The following is a 19,701-nucleotide window of genomic DNA, read 5'->3' as shown; positions in this document are numbered from 1 at the left end:
ACTATACCGCAACTAATGTATAGGTATATATATATATATAGTATATGTAGGCTGTATTGTTGGCTTGATGTATTGATGTAAGTAAAAAAACAAAATAAATAAATAGAAAACCTGGAACAAATAAAGAAAATGGCCGACTAACGAGACACTGATCAATCCGATTGTTCAATACGAAAACAGTGGACGACGCGACTGACATTTGTATCGATCAGGCGGGTGGCAATCTCCAGTCAACCGTAATTTGGTTATCGTTTATGTAACGTAATCAATCATATGATGTACGCGCATATTAAGGTTGACAAATCAATCGGAATCGATTCTTTCCGATATCTAGTGGACTTTGGTAGGCTATATCTTATGAAACGTGAAGTCCATATTCAATAAGCCGCATCAAACGTGGCGCTGAATTTCTAAATGAAAGCTTATAAACATCAACAAAAGACAAATCAACTATTATCTTTTAAACAACTGCTGCTGTCAATGTTATATGCATAATTCGCGCCGCATTGAAAACTGGATCTGCAGCTGCTGGATGATTATACATGAAAGCCATCAGTCGTTGTAGGCTACGTATATAGAACTGAATTGCTATATGGAAAACGAGTTCTTTAAAAACGTATTTAAACACGACCATATATAACCATCACTAACTACGACTCTATACGAATTTGACTGCAGGTTTTTCCGTTGTGTTAAATGTGCACATCGGTTAAGCTTTTAAGAGAATAAATACGACCCTATTCGCTGCTCTATAATTGTATACCGATTGACGCAGCTCTACACACCGATAGCTTTTAAATGTTTTACTCGCGTCGGTTTCAACTGTTTCACGTGTGAACGCACAGGAATGTACACACATATATATATGCACCTATATACACGCAGAACAGTTCTATATAGCTGCCATATAATACGGATATGAACGGCGGACGGGATAAATGTTCGCATATGTAGTGAAAAACAATAACACCGGGAACGTCTGAACGACCGTCGGCCGCCTCACGAGTTGAAACGGCGACGAAGGAATAAATAGGAATAGGCATAAACTGGCAGCTAACGCCTCTATATCCCTCCCTTTTGTCTATTTTCTGGGTGATGGGTAAATATAACTAAATCTGGCCGTCTACAAGAAACACACAGTGCCATTCTTCTCACTTCATTATTTTTTTTGTCTTTCTGTCTGTGACGATGGCGGAGGAGGCCGTGGGATACGACGGATCGTCAACAAGGCGGTCCTGTTGGGGAAAAAGAAAAAAGAAACTCTCATTCCATCTAATCCTTCTCAATATCTCTATTTATTTCAGTCTCGTCTCCCCCCTCCAGTTTTGCTGGGGATATATACGTTGCACAGACAAAAGAAGCTGGAAATAAACGTGTCTTTCAAAACTGTTGTCGACTTCTTTCCTCTTCTATATAGACTTCAAATGAAAATAGAACACACATTTCGAATTGAAAGAGCAGTAGTATAGTTATATAGTACGTGATGCGGCATCCATATCATCCGGCGTGGAGAACATAAGAAAATTGGGAAGAAAAGAATGAATTGTTTGGAACTAATATCACAAATGGGTGAAACTTTGATTAGAGCCAACATCAGACGAGGAGTAGAAAAAAAAAAGGGGGGCGGATCACTCCAAACAGGATGAGAAAATGATGATTTCTATACATTTGAAAAGTACGACCTAATAAAAAAGACACACACAAAAATGCAGGGGAACCCCAGTGAACTTCTTGGGTTCGGATAAGACGCTCGTTTCAATAGAATATTGTTCCACCAATCCGCGGTATCAAATCCAAAAGGGCGGGCTGAGTCAAAGCATTCGAAAAGGGAAAACTATACAATGCAAGCAGGTATATATATATACACACTATAGAATACACACACACAGGGCTATATAATAGTTCCATATGACTGTGTGTAGCTACTGCACCCGTTTGGCGGTCTATAGCTCTTTTGCGGCACTATTATTTGCCTCTTAGAAGATGATGGAAAAGCAGCAGATGTATCGGCACGTTAGACCGCAAGCTCTTCGACAAATATTCCTGAATGACTTGTTTATCCATCTACCATATACACACACACACAAACTGCAGACGTACAAGCTGAACGAGAGAGAGGGGGACAAAGAATTATAGTAGTTTTATGTTTTTCGGCCCGAAAAGGTTGCAGACTGTCGTGATATGGCAAAGGCTGGTCACGAAAAACGAAGGTTGGGGGGGGGGTATACTGAATAGCATAACACGGTGGGCTAGTCATCTTATATACGTTCGCCTTTTTTTTTCTTCTTTTCTTCTCTGTTCTGTTTGTTTCCGACGGCCTCTGTGAGTGTGTGTGTATTTATTTTCAGAATCACAGGCACATACGCGGCCGTCGCTTTCTTGTGCGCTTTGCCGACTTTATGAGTCGAGGAATGCAAGCGTCTTGCAGTCAACAATTTCCTAGACTTGGTGGAGAATAGCATTCTGTTTCTGTGACGCCTGTTGTTTTTGTTGGGCGGCTGAACTGCGTTACGGAGGGCTCGGACCGTTTTTAGCGTGACGGTTAAACGAGCGGTTTGATTGAATTTATTGCAGTTGGTGTAGTCTGTACGCCATCTATGGAGGGGTTTGTTAATCATAGTTTAATTCCAGGGAGGAAGTAGGGGAAAAAATGTTTACGTAATAAGTTTGAAACAACTTTTGCGTTAAAAAATCGGTAATGTTCTTAGGAAAGATCTCGCATCGTTTAGTATCATAAATAATAAGAAATTCTTCAGCTTCATCTTAGCCTAGTGGTGCGATATTTTTGGCTTGCAATTTTTTTATGGAAACTACGCTTTAACTTGAAAGGAAACACTCGATATTTTCGTGTAACGTATGGACGTATAGCGTTATGGATAGCGACGTAGGGCTACTGTTATTTTAGAAAGGAATCATGGACTATAACGCCATCTAACGTGTAGAAAAGAAACGAGTCCAATTGAGTTTGATGCGTTTGATCCCGTTCCTACTTTTCCGTCAACAAAAATGTAAAACATTCAGAAACATATAGTGATTTAATGAAAAACTTAGATAGATGCAATCTGGTATTATATTTGCCTTTGGCTCGTGAGTGTCACAGGCTAGAATAAAAGGTAAGTGAAAAATTCAACTTTCAGTGCATGTATGGCAACATATTGAATTGCAAAGGATTTAACCACTTGGGGGGGCAGGGGCACATAAACCATCGTTGTTTACAGTTCCAGAAGGACAGGCAGATCCAGCAGGTCCTTGCGAATACACGGGCATACCGATGAAGTTTCCAGATGGGCCGTAGTTGCAAACATAATATCGGTTGTAAGGGAATGTTGGCCAAACCTGAAACAATTGGAAAATGAAATTTTTTTTTAAGTATTCCAATATCATTATTTCTTGAACGGTAAGTTCTTACGGCAGTTGATTGGTAGTAAGCAACTCCACAGCCAACATAAGTGGTTGTTGCCCAAACCACTGCAGTGTAATGGCCAATAACTTTGGGTGGGTTTGATCTACGTATCCAGAATGAGTATACCAGTATAGACATTAGCTGAAAGCGATTTTATTTTTTATTTAGAATAGACTTACGGAAAACTGGTAACAAACTCAATCGCCATGTTGTCAACTTCATTATACCAAGATGTAACAGCTTGATTCCAGTTAGATGTGCCAAGGTTGTCTTCTGGGGAACCGGAAATAAAAAGATTCTGGCCCACCTGAAAACGAGCTGTTTGCAAAGCAACCATCAAGTTAGGTAACTATCAGTATATAAATTTTAATGCCAGTAATTCTGAACTCTTGTTCTAATTTGTGACATAACGCCATTACGTTACAGTTTACATACCGACGTTTCTGCAGGCGTCATGCCCATAAACACATTGCTGGGCGTGGGTTTGGGCCATCACGGCGAGTTCATCATCCCAAATCTAAAGAATCCAAGCAATTGTCATTTGCATACTGTACATGGGAGAATATAGAAAATAAGTGTATAAGGTAAGAACAATATTTGATTCTAATTATAGGCAGGTATGTAGTTTGCATCTACCAATTCTCTCATGTTGGATGCCGCTGGTTGAGGACCTGGAAGACCACGGGTCTCGAGGCCTTTGGCAACTCGACGACGATAATCATTATGTGCTTTCAAAATGATTGGGATCTCGGCTGTGGTGACGTTCGATTTAGTTGGGTATGCGGGTAGACACGCTGCTCCCCAAGAAGTGCTCTGGACAACCACAATTTCTTAGTTAGAGGATGAATTCTAAATTACAATTGACACGTTAAATTATACCGAGTACTTGCAGAGAGTATTGGTATTGGGTGGGCATGTGCTCAGAGTACAGTAGGAATTTTGCGTTTGGCCAAAATTAGTAGCCGCAAGGACTAGTAGAATAATAGCTGCGAAATGCATAACTATTCTATATGCTTTCTACAAGGCAATAGAATACAATCAGATGTTCATTTAAATTGAATAGCTTACACATCCCTTTCTTCATGTAAAAGTTAAAATGGAAGTTATAGTTACCTGAACTGAACGATTAGTAAGGTGAAGTTGTAGTGATAAGTCAGTAAAATGCTTTGCATTTATATACGAATTTGAGAACCCGTGAGTTCATATAATCCTCTGTCAATCGCCTACGCATTTTTCGGACGTGCAGATGTTTTCCGCACGACGATGACGAATCCGTGGTTTTGATTTGAAAAAGGAAAACCTTGGTGGCCTGGTTTTTTTTTGTAAATGTGTTGTACTGCATTGCTCGTATAAAACGGTTGCAAATAATACGAGTCCACGTGTCGCACAGTAGACTGTACGCTATATAGGATACGGATACCGCAAAACAGTTGTTAATATGTGTCCCAAAATATATGTACTCATTCCCCTACCTACGATAGTTACTTATATTTCCAAGGCGATGTGATTCGTATGTCTTTTGTGCGTGTTTTTTTTTTTTTTATTTTTTTTTTTGCGGTCGTGACACGTCCAAGTACGATGTGGTGAACCGACTCACACTTATTGATTAAGGAGGTGAACTCAATAATTTCTTGTTTACATTCCCCCTCAACCGTGTTTTGCCTTCCCTTTTATTATTGAACGTTTACTGCCTCAATTTAAAAAAAAATTAGTTTTGGTATTCTTTTGTTAAATTATCTTTGTTGAAACTCTTCAAAGTTCATTTGTGTAGATCATGCCTGATTTTCTCACTTTCACGTCAGGACGGTGTTCCATGTAGTGATGTTATCTTTTGTTGCGGCCCTGCCATTTAAATTTTACGAAAGTTAAACCACTCCATTCTCCACAGTAATAAAGAGAAGGAAGTTCGCCTTTGCTCTTGTGCAGGGGAAGCATTTCTCTTTTGTTTTTTCCTTGGGCTGATTTATATCTACTGAAAGTTACCTGCGCTACAGATCCGTTTCGAAAAACGCGGAGGCTGTGTAGTAAAACATGTAGTTAAAGTGCAACATATGCAACAGTTGGGTGGCCAAATGTCAGAGTAAGTTATGGTGCAATGACGGGGAAAAAAATTTTGACTTTCTTTATTCTTTTCTCATGTATATGGTTGGAGTGCGGCGCAATATCAGGGTAGTTTGGAGCTGTCATGCTAATTACCCGGTATCGAATTTTGTTAACCCTTTAATGCATATATTTATTTATTTAAACTTCTTTCCTGTACGGAACTTTTCAATTTTTGAAAGTTGATAAGCGACAAAACTAACCGAGACATTTTATAAATGATGAGTGACATAAATGGCAAACGCTCAAAAGCTTTTCATGCGATTACTGTGTTTATGGCTCACTTATTTTGTCGCTTTCAATGCTATTTTCTCCCCTTACACCATCGACCCTTGTATTTTATCTTTGTTTCTTAATACCCCATTTATTTTTGCAGTTCCAAGATGCTGGAAATTTTTAGGCATGGCATTCGTCAGCGCAACTACCAGAAGGGGATCAAAAATCCATAATGGTCCGCTTCCTTTTCGCCATTTCCTATTGGTTCATCATCCAACCTCCACCGTGGTGATGGGTATGTTGGTCTTTGACTATTAAGTTTTACCCATCCGTGTCGATGCCCGGTAGAATCCATCTACCACTTTTTGCAAAAAGTTTGCTCACTTGCCCATCAGAAAAGGGTTCGAACGCGTTTAGATATAGCATTGTGTATTTAAGCGCTTACACTGAAGGCAACTGGACACTTGGAAACAAAAAAAGCGAAGCTTGAGGAGACATCACAGGCAGTCCATTTTCAAAATATCGACCATGATGATCGCTGTCGCCTTGTTTTCTTTGAACGTCAGGGAGAGGTGTCATCTAAACAGTTAAATGTAACGGGAATTTACGTCAAATTCTGCATCGCAAAAGGGTTTTAATGAATTAGTACCGTATCCGTGAATTGGCAATCCGTTTGATTTTTGCCGTGTTTAATTGTTGTGTGCAATTGCAGACCGCGTTTCGTCTTATATTTCTAGGATTTCCATTTTTAAATTGTCGAATTGAAAACAAAAGGTGATAGTTAATTAAGTTGCATTCAGTTTAAATCTATTAGTTTTTACCTTGGGGCAAGTTTTACAGTGGAAGATTTTGGGGTGTGTGTTTTTATCTTTCTTCTTCCATTCTACAGCATTGAACTGGGTAGCATTAAATTGTACATCTAAAAGACTGTAAATTTCAAAATAGGTTCAGCAAGACGTTTTTCTTGAAACTACCTCGAAGGTTTTCAGCGGTTTTTAACTTCTTCTCTAATCTTAGTATTTTCTTTTTAAGACAACCAATAGTTGCAACGTTTTCAAGATTCCTTCTGTACCAATAACAATCAACGTCAGCCACAATTTTTTCAACATTTAATGCTCTCTTTCCGTGATGGTCGCTATCCTAAGTTAGCACAGAACATATGTTGAACAATTCTGATTAAAATGAAAAGACTATTCATACTTGCGATGGATGGAAGGGATGGCAGAGTAAACCGGCAGAAAATTCAGCATCAGAAGTGGTGTCGTCTTCCTGGTTCGATATTTGTAACGGATTAAACTCCGGTTCCGCGTATTTCACGGGAAGTTGTTTTGCCGAGTCCTCGTTCTGTGCAAACGAATGTTTGTCGTACTCTTGATCGCTCACACCGTTTGATGCGAATTCTTTCTTGACGATGTAAGGTTGTTGATCGAAAGAAGTGGCAACCTGCGACTCCATTTGTCTGTTACTCATGGATGGATTTACGACGGTATGGTGGATGTGATTGTATCCGTAGATTGGGACCAGCGGAGGGGGAGACGACGATGTCATCCTCCTGTTTCATATGTTAGAAGAGAACTAACGTTAAAAAGGGGTTCAAAGGAAAATTGTCGTGTTTTTCTTATAGTCGTTAAAAGAAACACAATTTGACGTATTTATGTGGGAGGCACAGAAAAACGGAGGGTTTCAGGTTATCTTAAAACTTGTTGGAGAAAGTTTAGTGCCACTCGAATCTTTTCATCAGCACCAGCGGCCTACGTATTTCAGCATAAATGTAAAGGGTTATGTGATTTTCTAGTTTTCTTTATGCGGATGTATTTTCTTAATTCTCAATCTACATTTTAAACTATAGTTTCTTATTGATACAAGGTTACTTACCCTTATAAGACATTCGGTCAGTAAATTACGGAGCAATGATGTTAATGTAAGAAAAATTTCTCTAACAGATGCACTTTTCTAATCAACTATTTGTTACGTTAAGCAAACTGTTAAGCCGTTTGCTTTAAAATTGTAAAAATTCTGAAGACAAGAGGAAATTTCAGGAATAAAGTGGATATTTAATGCGTATAAAGCTAAAAGGACTAATTTTTTTCAGAAAATATGGTACTCACTATGTCGTCACAGTACTGCTTCACTGCTCACCAAAATACGAGTGACCTAGCGCCGCAAAGACTGGCCCAACAAGGACCAGTAAGAAAAGGTAAAAGAAACGAAACAAAAAACGGGTAGGAGGAATTGGTCTTTTCCCCCTCTTGTCTGCGGTTTAACGCGCTATACCCGTTCACATTGGGTTTTGGAATAGGAGAACAAACAATAAAACAAGTGGTTTCATATTTCAAAGTTAAACTTGAAATTCTTTTAAAGTGACGTGTGAATGCTGTATTTGAATCCGTACATTTCTGACCAGCAGTTGCAAATACAACAGTGTAATAAAAAAATCTTGTTTGACATCTGTTTTCTTGGGCCGGGCAATCTAAAAGGACTGGGAATTGGTCGTTGGTTGGAATTGGAAGTTGGCCACTGGTAAGTTTGTACAGTGTCGTCTGCCAACATTTTCTTCCAGCGATTTTCTCTTCTTGGTGAAATTTGTTACATCGGTTAAATTCTGCTTTTAACAAAGACAAAAGGTGAAAATCATTATTCGTTCTGTGTTTACGTAAATTTAAAACAAAACTAATTTACATGTAAGTTTTTCCTGAAATACTCCATCAGACGAATCGTCGGATCAGGAACTTGACGTGTGTCCGGGTTATCTGAAATGAGTGGTGAAAGACACCCGACGAGTTCCCAGCCACGAACAATCACGTCGTAGGCCAGTATGCCATACCTCGATCCGTGATCGAACGTGAAAGGTGAATTGAATACTTCAATCACAACTGGAGGCGCACCTTCCCAATCTTGCAATAATGTTGCATAGGCATCCCTACTGATGAGCAAGAAATCTGTGGTATCATTAAGTGGCACTGCAAAAACCATTGGTCTATCCCTGGTGTCGATCACACGAAGGTGAAGTTCACCGGATCGGTACAAAGAAAGTAACCTTTCGATTCTCACTGTTTTGTACTGATTTTCGATAACGTGGTTTTGCACAGGTTGGTCGGATGTGTATGTCAAATCAATCGCTTGTCGAACAGGTTGACATTTTTCTTTGAAGATCAGCTCTTGGATATGTAAAGGGTTTTCAAATAGAAGTTGTAATCGGTCCGAGATGGATGGTATTTTAGCAATGCAACACTTGCCGTCTTGCATCCTCGATGTCATGATTTGGAATGCAACGACGACTGACGAGCTCTAGCGAGCGATAAAGATCAAAGTCCAGACTTGTGGACGAAGTCAAGTTTGCGGAACGGAAACCCTTGGAGTACTGCCACAAGATGAGCAGGTAAGGGGGAAAAAAGGGCGTATTGCCCCCTCTTGTTTGTTGATTCTGTTGCAGCCCGTCTTATTGGCGGGGCTAAAAATCAATGTACCATCCTCTTCTAGAGTTTGTTGTTCCAAAATTTATGACGGGCTCTCTAGGGGTTATTCCTGGAAAGAGTTTCAACCGAGAATGTTTTTGACAATAAATTTATGGCATATATAGTACTTTAAAATTTGGAGACAAACCTCTGAAAACTTATGCCAAAGTAAACAAAGATAATCTTGCATGTGTATATGAGGAGCCCACGTTTTGACTTCTGTCACGACCATCCTCGCGTAGCATTTACATCCAATTTAAGAATTTTGCATTTGGAATATCAACATCTGCAAAACACAAAAGAAACGGTTATATGTATTTCTGTTTTTGTAATGAAACTATTAAAAATTTCACCCGTCGTCGTTGTGCGATGAGGACATGAGGTGTAGCTTTACGACATCCTTATTTTTCGAAACAGTGATCAACATGCCAGTGCATCTTAAGCCTGATTTACAAGAAGGCTACAGTTATTCCAACAACGAAATAGTTACCATAACTGTTCGCCTAGTTTTCATCGAGACTAATTTGTATTTCTTCAGCATTCTACGAACAAGTCTTCAAATTCCTCTGACCGGCACAGTTTATCTGGTAACGTAACCTTACACGTCTATTCAGCAGTCCTTTTACTTCTGGGTAACAAAACCCGAACGACTCCATTAGCCTGCAAAAAAAAGATGGCGTCGTAAAGCCTGTTAAGCACTGTTAAGAAAATCACGAAAAATTTTCTCTTTTCCCATTATAAATATGCTAGTTTCATGGTGAACGTTTTACAGTGTTTCTTAGTGTTAGTTTATTTTCTAACCATGTGCATATTGAATATCTGAGCAGAGGTATTTAATATTAACAAGGCTGTAATATAATGCGTTTCCTTAATCAAGACGTGTTATGGAGACCATATCGGAAATTTCAAATCTCCTCCTCTTTTTTTTTTCTTTCACTGACGCTTCTATTTTTTTGTTTGTTCTTACAAGGTCAAAAATTGGAAGAGAACCCCAGGGGTTTATCAAACGTTGCATCATCGACGACGGCTAGTACATATCGTCTCAGCGTTCAGTAGGAAGCGATGGCCGAAGCTGATAAGTTGTTTGAAAATTTAGCAGTTACCCTGAATCAACGCTTTTTTGCATTTGGTGTCGATCGTATACTTCACACAAGTCGAAATCTTCGAAACCATTAAGGTAATATTCTCAAGTGCAATTAATTGTTACTCGATTTGCAAATAATCTGGGAAGCGAGAAAATTATGCCATAGCACGTGTTCGAACGATTTCATGGCGTCTTCTTGATTCAGTCTGTTACTTTTTGTTATGGCGCTTTTGTACGTACGTCACCATTAGCTGGCATTTGTAAAAGGCGAAATATGCCATTTAGTTAATAATAAAAACATGCTCGGCTTTGTTTTGCTCTTTAAACAATTCGCAGTAGAAAATTTAGATAAACCCTCTAGGGATAGCACAGCGTGGGGCATCGTCATCTGTTATTACATTGTGCGATTAGATTTCGTCTCTCGCCTGTATAGCCATGGGATTTTTGCGATTGTTTGAATTTCTTTTTTAACCTTTGAATTACAACGTAGCTCACATAAATGCCAAGATCGTTTCGTGGACGTATGGTTCTTTTTCATTGTAATGGAAAATGAGATCAGGTGTCAAAACAGTTCCAGGAAGACGCTATCAGCTGTGATTTTCGGTTGTACCTTACGAAATTCAATTGAAAAGGTATCTACCCCGATGTCCTTGAGGTTAATTGATTTGTTCGTGTTGTTTTGATGAACGTTTACATTTTCATTTTCTACGTGCACTCGAAGGTGAAAGGAGTTCATTAAAGCCTGTCTTTATCGTATGATACCCATAGGATTTCTTCATTTTTGTTCTTGTTTTTTTTTTAAGGCTGTTTATCAAGTTCTTGCCCAAACATTGTTAATCAACATTCAGTTCTGCAGAACGTAATCAAAAGCGAAAAGTCGGCCGTCAGTGGTGACTTACCTTATTGGTATGTTCGCCGTTCTTTTATCTTTGTGTATAAGAAAAAAATTTTCTTATCGTGATGTGGCAACCGGACACAGCCACTATTTACCCTAAACTAACGGAATGTGAAATACTTTTTAATTTGATAATTTCATTTTCATCTAGGTTAAAAAATGGAAAATCCCTCGAGAGGAGGAGGGCGTGGTACAACAGGAGCATATCGAGGAGGCTCTACAAGAGGTAAACAAGCGGGCAGTGGCCGCTTATTGCTGGGTGCAATCCCCAAAAATCACGAATCTTCTACAACTGGAAGATGGAGAGGGTCATCTTCTACAGCAGTCCACCAACATGGAAATCGAGGCCGAGGATTTCATGTACCAAACTCGATGCCACATCAAAGGCAAGGCAGTCATCGAAGATTGGATTTTGAATACATCATGAGGTTGGCAAGTGACAATGCTCAACCGTCGGAAGTGATACGTTGTCTCGGTGATCCCGAAAATGATTTAGCACTCCAACTTCAGGAAAATTTGAGCAATGTCGAGTACCTGGAACTCATCATAGTCGCCCTTGGAGGGTTTTGCAAGAAAAATGGAGCTTCACAATTTACAGAAAGTTTTGTTACTGTCGTGAAGATATTAGCGGCCCAAAAAATATTTACATACGTAATTCCAATCATCATAAACATTCCCGTGTCTCGAGCCAGAAATTTGCCGCCGAAAGAGGAACGTTTGAAACGCCTGACCACCGCCATCTTTCACCTGGCGACCGAAATGTTGGTCTTGACACCCGCCTTGGGTTGCCATGCATTGGGCGAGAATTTTTTTACGGATATAATTTCATTGAAAGTCATGCCTTCGATCAAAAATTTTAACGTCACAGATGCCTTTGATGTTCTGGATGGCGGGATTCAACAGTTACAGGTGAAGTAATTACGACAAGATATTTCACTCGCAGTAGTTTGTTTAACGTAATAATTTTACGTAGACGGCATGGAGTCAACACATCCCCGTTGTGGTGAGCAAAGACGAACGTCGCATTCGCAGGGAAAAGTATCTGGAAGAATTGATTCTACAAGACCCGCCCAATGATTTCCGGACGCTGAATGTTATGCCTAATTGGGAGGATGTCTGCCTGGATGTTGAGCCTTTCCTCCGTCCGAGTATTGTCAAGGGCAAATATCCGGACATTGCGACCTATCTAGATATCCAATTCCGTCTACTACGCGAGGATTTCTTTAATCCATTACGCGTTGGATTGTTGGCGTACAAAAGTCAGACGGATAAGAAACATTCACGGATACGGAATCCGGACAACATTCGGCTTTACTATGAAGTCAGAATTCTGGAATATAATATGCATGAAGATTGTTATACGATTCAATTCTCTAACGCCGGATTAAGGAGAATCGTCTGGGAGCACAGCAAACGATTTCTTTACGGATCGCTCGTTTGTCTCTCTTCAGACAATTTTATGTCATTCCACTTGTTCACGGTTTTGGATCGCAATCCGAAACTTTTGGAAGAAGGCAAAATAAAAGTCAAGTTTGAAGGCGGTACTTTATCGGCAGCTCTAAAAAAGCAGACGTTTGTCATGGCGGAATCAACAGTGTTTTTCGAATCATACCGAAGCATCCTTACAGCTTTACAACGGATCAGCCCTACTAATTTTCCTTTGGAAGACTATATACTCGGTCGAAACTCTTCACCAGAAGTTCCTGATTACCTAAATGGGAAAAATGTGAGTATCACTTGAAAATACAAAATACTGTTCTGTTTAATTTGAAATTTTGTCTTTACAGCCTCTCTATGATTTGACATGCGTGCCAATGCATTTGCCAAGCGATGATGAAGTAGGCGATATACAAGTGGTCGAGATGAGAGACGCTCATGAAAATGATGAAGTGGACTATTTACCGGAGGTCAAGATTAGAGATTCCGATGATGAAGTAGGCGATATACAAGTGGTCGAGATGAGAGACGCTCATGAAAATGATGAAGTAGACTATTTACCGGAGGTCAAGATTAGAGATTCCGATGATGATGATCACTCTAGTAATTCGAAACGATTGATTTACCTATTTCAAAACGATGCTGTTTACTATTTAATTAATTGTTTTTACGGTTTTCAGATAAGCAGGCAGGCAAGCTCCGCATGCAACAAGTTCCCATTCTCGAATCAAGATTGCGTCCAAATGCAAGTGACCTGGGACTGGATCCTAGTCAGTGTGCTGCACTGTACGCAGCGTTGACGCAAACAATTTCTGTGATTCAGGGTCCACCAGGAACTGGGAAAACGTATTTGGGTCTGAGAATCGTTGAAACGTTACTAAAAAACAAACGGTACTGGAACACCGAACGATTTGCACGACCATCGCCTATTTTGGTTATTTGCTACACCAACCATGCTCTAGACCAGTTTTTAGAGGGCATATCGGAATTCACCCACAAGATTGTGCGCATTGGTAGCCAAAGCAAATGCGCGGCTCTAGAGCCTTTTTCGTTAATGGCCTGGAAGAAAAAGCCAAGGCAATATGCAGAACGTGATACCAAGAAATGGATCTTCGAAATAAATGATAAACTACGCGAATTTGACAAGTAACTCCTTTGTTTTTATTTACAAGAAATAGATACATATGTAAGAAATATTAAAATAATAATGATTTCACTTCACAGGGAACGAGATATCATCCACAGTGTTATGATGGTAATGCGTTCACGTGGACTGATTCACGAAGACTCATTCCTGAGAATGAAAATCATCCCAAAATCTCTGTATAGCGCATTTAATGCTTTAAAGCATTCAATAAGATATGGCAACCAAAATTGGACAGCTTTGGGATTTTGGCTTGGGATATATAGGAACGAAGACCTTCAACAGCTTGTCAACTGTTTCAGTAAAAATAGTTTCACAAAGCATCATGCGACAAAGAATTTGCCTGTAGCTTCACCAACGGAGGAAAACGGCACAGCAGACGATCAATGGGATAAGGAAATCATTGAAGAAATCCAAAGTAAATTAAAATTTTATTGTGAACGAATGCAAAGTCATTTATCTCTGTAACTGTTCGTAATTGATATTATTTTAGCTAATCGTAAAGTAGAAGACGACGACCACTTGGCAGCTGTAAAAGCTCAGAAATTAAGTAGGCATTCTAATCCAGAAGATGAAGCCCTTAACAAAGTGTTCGTCAACTTCAGCTACAAGTTCAGTGAAGACGAAACTTTGATTAAGGAGTTCAAAGAATGTTTGGAAACTGTGGAAGGAGAAGATGCACTTTGGTATCAATTAAATATTCGAGAATTGCAGAACAAAATGTTGCTTCTGCGCCAGTTGCTGCTAACGGTCCCTACTCTCGAAGAGAAGCAACTTGATGGGTGGTACAAGAACGATATAATGCACATCCCTTTGAACATTCGTTGGATGATGTACAATTCCTGGAAAGCCAAAGCTCTGGACATTCAAGAAGAGCGAGCTACCAAACTTGAAGAGCTCTATTTGAAGAATGCAAACCGCTTGAAAGACGTTCGAACTCTGGAATCGGCTGAAATCTGCCAAAATGCTGATATTGTAGGATTGACTACAACAGGAGCGGCTAAACAGAGGGCACTCTTAAACCATCTAAAGCCAAAAATAGGTTAAACTGCTTATTTGTTTAGCAATGCATTCTAGCCCTTTCTTGATCTTATTTTCCTCCAGTTATTGTCGAAGAAGCAGCGGAAGTTTTGGAAGCCCATGTAGTTTGCGCATTGTCAGCGTCATGTCAGCAATTAGTTCTCATTGGTAATAGTCACGTATATTTAGCTATTTTACTTTGCATCCTCGTACCAACTTTTTTCAAAATTAACAGGAGACCATCAGCAACTGAGACCACCGGTCACGGTCCATCGTCTAGCCAAAGATTTCTCTCTAGACGTCTCGCTGTTTGAAAGGCTGATTAAAAATGGGATGGAGCCTTGCGTTTTGGGCGTTCAGCATCGTATGCGTCCCGAAATAGCTCGTTTGATCGTCCCTGCCATTTATCCGACGTTAGAAAATCATTCTTCAGTTCTGAAGTATCCCGCCATACGAGGCTTGGCATCAAATATTTTTTTCCTGACACATTCGGAACCAGAAATAGGAGATCACGAAGGGAAAAGTCATTTGAATCCGTATGAAGCACAGCTTTCCCTGACTCTGGCTCGACATCTTATTATGCAGGGATATACGCCCAAGCAGATTACAATCCTCACTACGTATTCCGGGCAACTTCTTCATTTTTTCAAGATACGCCGGGAACAGCCAGCTGTTCAGTCTGTTCGGATTTCCGTAGTGGATAACTTCCAAGGTGAAGAGAATGATATCATCATCTTGTCGCTTGTGAGGAGCAACGAGGATGAAAACATTGGATTCCTTCGCATCGAGAATCGAATCTGTGTTGCACTGTCAAGGGCCAAACAGGGCTTCTATATGATTGGCAATATGCAGAATTTGCAAGGAAAGAGCAAATTGTGGAGCGGTATTAGCAAAATGCTTGAATCAAATGGCCAAATAGGACCGGACTTCTGTTTGAAATGCGACATTCACGATGTTGTAACAAAAGTAAGTTATACAGCTATTCCCTATAAATTTTTATTGCAACAATTTTTTTTTAGGCGCGTAAAGTGGCAGATTTTCCACCGGAAGGTGGATGCATGGAAAAATGTGTTACAACTATGGGTTGTGGGCACATCTGTCCCAAGATATGTCATGCTAATAATGATCGGGAACACACCGAATTCAAGTGCAAAGAAAACTGCACACGTTTTTGCCCTGTCGGACATCCATGCCCAAAGAAATGTTTTGTAGATTGTAAACCTTGTATGGTGCAAGTGACTAAAAAACTTCCCTGCACCCACGAACAAATCGTATATTGTTATAAAGATCTAGCCAAGGAATTTTGTCAGACGCCTGTTTGGAAGGTAAATTGTATTAGTTGATTGTTATTAGATCATCTGCTCTGGAATAATGGAAACGTTTGTAGATTCTACCATCTTGTGGCCATGGAGTTGATTTATTGTGTGGAGCGTCCGTTTCCGAAGCTGTATGTCCCGAACCTTGCGGAATTACCCTCGATTGTGGTCATATTTGTCCTCTTTCTTGCCACAAAAGGAGCTCCCATGCAAACGTGAAGTGTCAACAGCCTTGTCAACGTCTGTGTTCTGATCAGCACCCATGTAACAAGATGTGCTTCGAAGATTGCGGAAAATGTTTCACCAAAATGATGAAAACGTTGCCATGCGGCCACGAGGTGAAATATCTGTGGATGTTATCGTTTTTTGGTTTTTCACGTGTGCTCTTTTCGAATTACAGAGTGAAGTGGAATGCAGCCAGCCTTTAAGAGACGTCAATTGCAACGTAAGAGTCATAAAACCTCTTACAGATTGTGAACACACAATTGAAATTGAATGCGGCAAGTCGACTGATGGCTATAAATGTAACAAGCCGTGTGAAAAAACATTGTGTATCGATGGCCACCCATGCAAAAAGCGCTGCTTTCAACCGTGCGGACGCTGTTCCGTCAGAATGGAAAGGCAGCTTAAATGCGGTCATTCGGCGGTTGTGGAGTGCTATGTGGATCCTTTGACGATTAGATGTCGGGTCATAAAAGAAGGATGTCTGTTACCTCTGTGTGGGCATCGAGTCGCCCTTCATTGCGGCAAAGACCCGTACCAAGCGGTTTGTAATTTGCCTTGCAACGTCCGGCTTGAATGTGGTCATAGTTGCACCTTGAGATGCCACACTGGTAAGGACCCAGACCACCAGGAATACCAATGTAAGAAACAGTGCGGGAAGATGAAAAAAGGCTGTAAAAAGAACCATAAATGCGGCAAGAAGTGCTTTGAAGACTGTGTTCTTTGCAACGAGAAATGGACACGAACTTTGCCGTGTGGACATTCCCTTCATACCGAATGTCATCGCAACGACGAAGACATCTTTTGCTCGTAAGTTGAATATAGGATTAAGGCTTCAAACTCGCGTAATTTTCTATTGTAAATAATTCGTACAGGAAAATGATGACAAAGGTTATCCCGGAATGCGGGCATGAAATGGAATTAGCATGTTCCACTGAACCAACTCGGCTTCTTTGCAAAGAATTATGTAATTTAATGTTGCCTTGCGGTCATAAATGCAAGAAAAAATGTTGCGAACCGTGCAGTCAAGCCGATTGCAACGAACCAGTAACAACCTCACGATTTAATATATGCGGTCACCACGTCACTCTGGATTGCAAAAGCTTTCATGCAGGTATGCTCCGTTGTGTTGCTTCTACGTGCTTATTCAACATTTGAGTTGCTTCTTTTAGTCGACGGAATCCCGACCGAATCCCAAGTGCAGTCGCACTTGAAAACCTGTTTGAAACCGTGTAATGCCATGCTTGATTGTATGCATCAGTGTAAGGGTACCTGTGGCGAATGTTTCAACGGAAGAGTTCACCGCGCGTGTGATGACAAATGTGGCCGTTCTCTCGTCTGCGGACACATTTGTGACGTCAATTGCGGCCTTTCTTGCCCACCATGTAGAGGAACCTGTGAATATTCGTGCCCGCATAGCAGATGTCGCCACAAATGTTGCGAACCTTGTAGCGCATGCCAGGTATGTACGTTTTTTTTTTTCCGGCTCTGAATGGATGGATGTTTTTGCAACATTACCTTTATTCTAGGAGCCATGCGAATGGAAGTGTCAGCATCAAACATGTGGGAAAAAATGTGGGGAGCCTTGTGATCGCACTAGATGTAATGAACCCTGCAATAAGAAGTTGCCGTGCGGTCATTCCTGCATAGGATTGTGTGGCGAAATATGTCCACCGCTATGTCGTGTTTGCGATAAAGATAAACTGACAGATTTCAAGTTACTTTACAACGAAGAAAATGATGATGCAAGGTAAATCATACTTTGGTACTAATATGTTCCAACCTAAGCATCATACTGACGCTTGTATTCCACCTAGATTCATTTTCTTGCCGGAGTGTGAACACTGTATCGAAGTGGAAGGAATGGATCACTGGATGGCTACAAACGTAGGTGGTCAAATTCAGCCCAAGTGTTGCCCTCGTTGTAAGACCACTGTTCGGATCTGTATGCGCTATGGCGACATCATTAAGAGCACCTTCGATGATATAGCAAAAGCGAAAAAGAAAATTTTGCAGTTGAAAGGCAACCCCCTGGAGTTCTTCAAAAGAGCTAACACACAAGTGCGGAAATGCATAAGTCTAATCAAAAAGTGCCAACCGCTTAACAGTCTCATCGTCGCGATCGTTAATCAAAATTTGAAGGATATTTATCAACTGTTGAAGCCAAAGACGACGAATGGAAAGAAAGTCAATCCGTCCATGGGGTCTGACATACGTTTTCAAACTGAAGTCAATTTGAGTTTTTTGGAGAGAGTGCTGGAAATGATGGCAAAAATGATTTTGGAGGTTGAAAACCCATACGGCTCCAATAGACCGTTAATGTCTACCCTTGCACCCACGTCAACCAAGTCTACATACATGGCGCCGGAATTAACTGATGAATTGAATGCTCTTGTTCAGAAACTGCTATATTCTCTGTTGAAGAGATCCCGGATTTCCATAGCAGAATATCGCACTGTCGATCGTGAATTGGAGCGATTAGAATATGTTCAGGCTTATTTTGTTTTAAAAAGCTCTGCACTCTTTCCGACCATTGGGGCAACATCATCTGAAAACCAACTCATACAACAACTTCTGATGAACAACGTTCGAGTGCTAGAAGACAGCCAAAAAGTTGAGATAAAATCTGCATTGAAAAAGTTGGGAGAGAACATGAAAACTGGTCTTGGAATTAGCGACAAGGAGCGTCAAGAAATTGTTACGGCGATGGGAATGTCACGAGGACATTGGTTTAAATGTCCCAACGGCCATATTTATGCCATCGGAGATTGTGGAGGAGCTACGATGGAAAGCAGATGCAACGAATGTAACGCTGTTATAGGAGGGGGCAATCACCAAGTGCGCAACGATAATGGATTGGCTCGGGAAATGGATGGTGCCATCGCCCCCGCTTGGCCGATGCGGGTATGAATCCGTTTTCTTATTTGCCTCTCTTTTTTGTATGGTTTTTAAGTTTCAATTTCTTAATTCTTGTATTATTGCGTGTTCAAAGCATGGGTTTATATTTAGAACGCAGGTAACGGGGGATAGTAATTGCTTTTTTATGGAAAATGTTGGAGGTCAAAACGACCAATTTAATTCTTCGTAATCTTAAAAATAATCGATTTTAGCTTCGGCGGTTGCAAAATAAGCAACTCCCGTAGTCAAGCTGTTTGTACTTTCATGCTTTTTAAACAATTTTCAGTAAAAATAGCTGATATCTTTCTGGCTTACGCCTATCTTCCGTAACGAAAAGTTTCCCCAAAAACCTAGCTTTGCTACCTCTGAGTTAATCTAGTGTTTGTGATTCGTTTACTTAGAAAAATTGTTTTAATCCGGGAAAAATGTATTGAACGATGAAAGATGAAATAACATGGATGTAACGACAACTAGATCGATTTTTTTTCTATGGTTATTGCACATTTTCGTG

General features: G+C 40.3%; 4 protein-coding genes across 9 annotated transcripts; 1 reads left to right on the top strand and 3 right to left on the bottom strand.

Moving 5' to 3' along the window:
- Window positions 1-3,052: 3,052 nt before the first annotated feature.
- Window positions 3,053-4,414, bottom strand: LOC116921051 (venom allergen 3 homolog). The gene is made up of 6 exons (XM_032927245.2): window positions 4,283-4,414; window positions 4,040-4,216; window positions 3,839-3,920; window positions 3,583-3,721; window positions 3,410-3,506; window positions 3,053-3,336 (listed from the first exon to the last, which is right to left on the bottom strand). Exons 1-6 carry the CDS (start codon window positions 4,400-4,402, stop codon window positions 3,172-3,174), a joined length of 780 nt encoding a protein of 259 aa, XP_032783136.2. The 5' UTR covers window positions 4,403-4,414; the 3' UTR covers window positions 3,053-3,171.
- LOC116921045 (NFX1-type zinc finger-containing protein 1) lies at window positions 3,606-19,660 on the top strand. Of its 5 annotated transcripts, none has more exons than XM_032927234.2 (20): window positions 3,606-3,748; window positions 3,830-3,987; window positions 5,880-6,014; window positions 10,145-10,351; window positions 11,305-12,062; window positions 12,127-12,879; window positions 12,941-12,995; window positions 13,092-13,193; window positions 13,271-13,736; window positions 13,815-14,152; window positions 14,228-14,776; window positions 14,839-14,922; window positions 14,990-15,720; window positions 15,774-16,079; window positions 16,142-16,408; window positions 16,471-17,102; window positions 17,168-17,406; window positions 17,465-17,754; window positions 17,822-18,042; window positions 18,110-19,660. In XM_032927234.2, the coding sequence occupies exons 5-20, from the start codon at window positions 11,313-11,315 to the stop codon at window positions 19,200-19,202; spliced, it is 6,876 nt and encodes a 2,291-aa protein (XP_032783125.2). In that variant the 5' UTR covers window positions 3,606-3,748; window positions 3,830-3,987; window positions 5,880-6,014; window positions 10,145-10,351; window positions 11,305-11,312; the 3' UTR covers window positions 19,203-19,660. The 5 variants fall into 5 exon arrangements, with proteins under 5 accessions (XP_032783125.2, XP_032783122.2, XP_032783121.2 ...); XM_032927231.2 differs by adding an exon at window positions 11,062-11,164 and having other exon boundaries at window positions 12,941-13,193; XM_032927230.2 differs by having other exon boundaries at window positions 12,941-13,193.
- Window positions 6,132-8,008, bottom strand: LOC116921048. Its single transcript, XM_032927241.2, has 6 exons — window positions 7,828-8,008; window positions 6,920-7,271; window positions 6,694-6,859; window positions 6,541-6,638; window positions 6,369-6,452; window positions 6,132-6,298 (listed from the first exon to the last, which is right to left on the bottom strand). The coding sequence occupies exons 2-6, from the start codon at window positions 7,265-7,267 to the stop codon at window positions 6,161-6,163; spliced, it is 834 nt and encodes a 277-aa protein (XP_032783132.2). The 5' UTR covers window positions 7,268-7,271; window positions 7,828-8,008; the 3' UTR covers window positions 6,132-6,160.
- Window positions 8,081-9,656, bottom strand: LOC116921052. 2 transcript variants are annotated; one of them, XM_032927246.2, is made up of 4 exons: window positions 9,528-9,656; window positions 9,323-9,460; window positions 8,399-9,244; window positions 8,081-8,324 (listed from the first exon to the last, which is right to left on the bottom strand). In XM_032927246.2, the coding sequence occupies exons 3-4, from the start codon at window positions 8,975-8,977 to the stop codon at window positions 8,190-8,192; spliced, it is 714 nt and encodes a 237-aa protein (XP_032783137.2). In that variant the 5' UTR covers window positions 8,978-9,244; window positions 9,323-9,460; window positions 9,528-9,656; the 3' UTR covers window positions 8,081-8,189. The 2 variants fall into 2 exon arrangements, with proteins under 2 accessions (XP_032783137.2, XP_032783140.2); XM_032927249.2 differs by having other exon boundaries at window positions 8,081-8,321.
- Window positions 19,661-19,701: the final 41 nt, after the last annotated feature.

Source organism: Daphnia magna, linkage group LG4 (assembly GCF_020631705.1).
Source record: "Daphnia magna isolate NIES linkage group LG4, ASM2063170v1.1, whole genome shotgun sequence".
NCBI classification, from domain to species: Eukaryota; Metazoa; Arthropoda; class Branchiopoda; order Diplostraca; family Daphniidae; genus Daphnia; species Daphnia magna.
The sequence above is the reverse complement of the archived record's forward strand: the minus strand, read 5'-3'. Positions and strand labels throughout refer to the sequence as shown.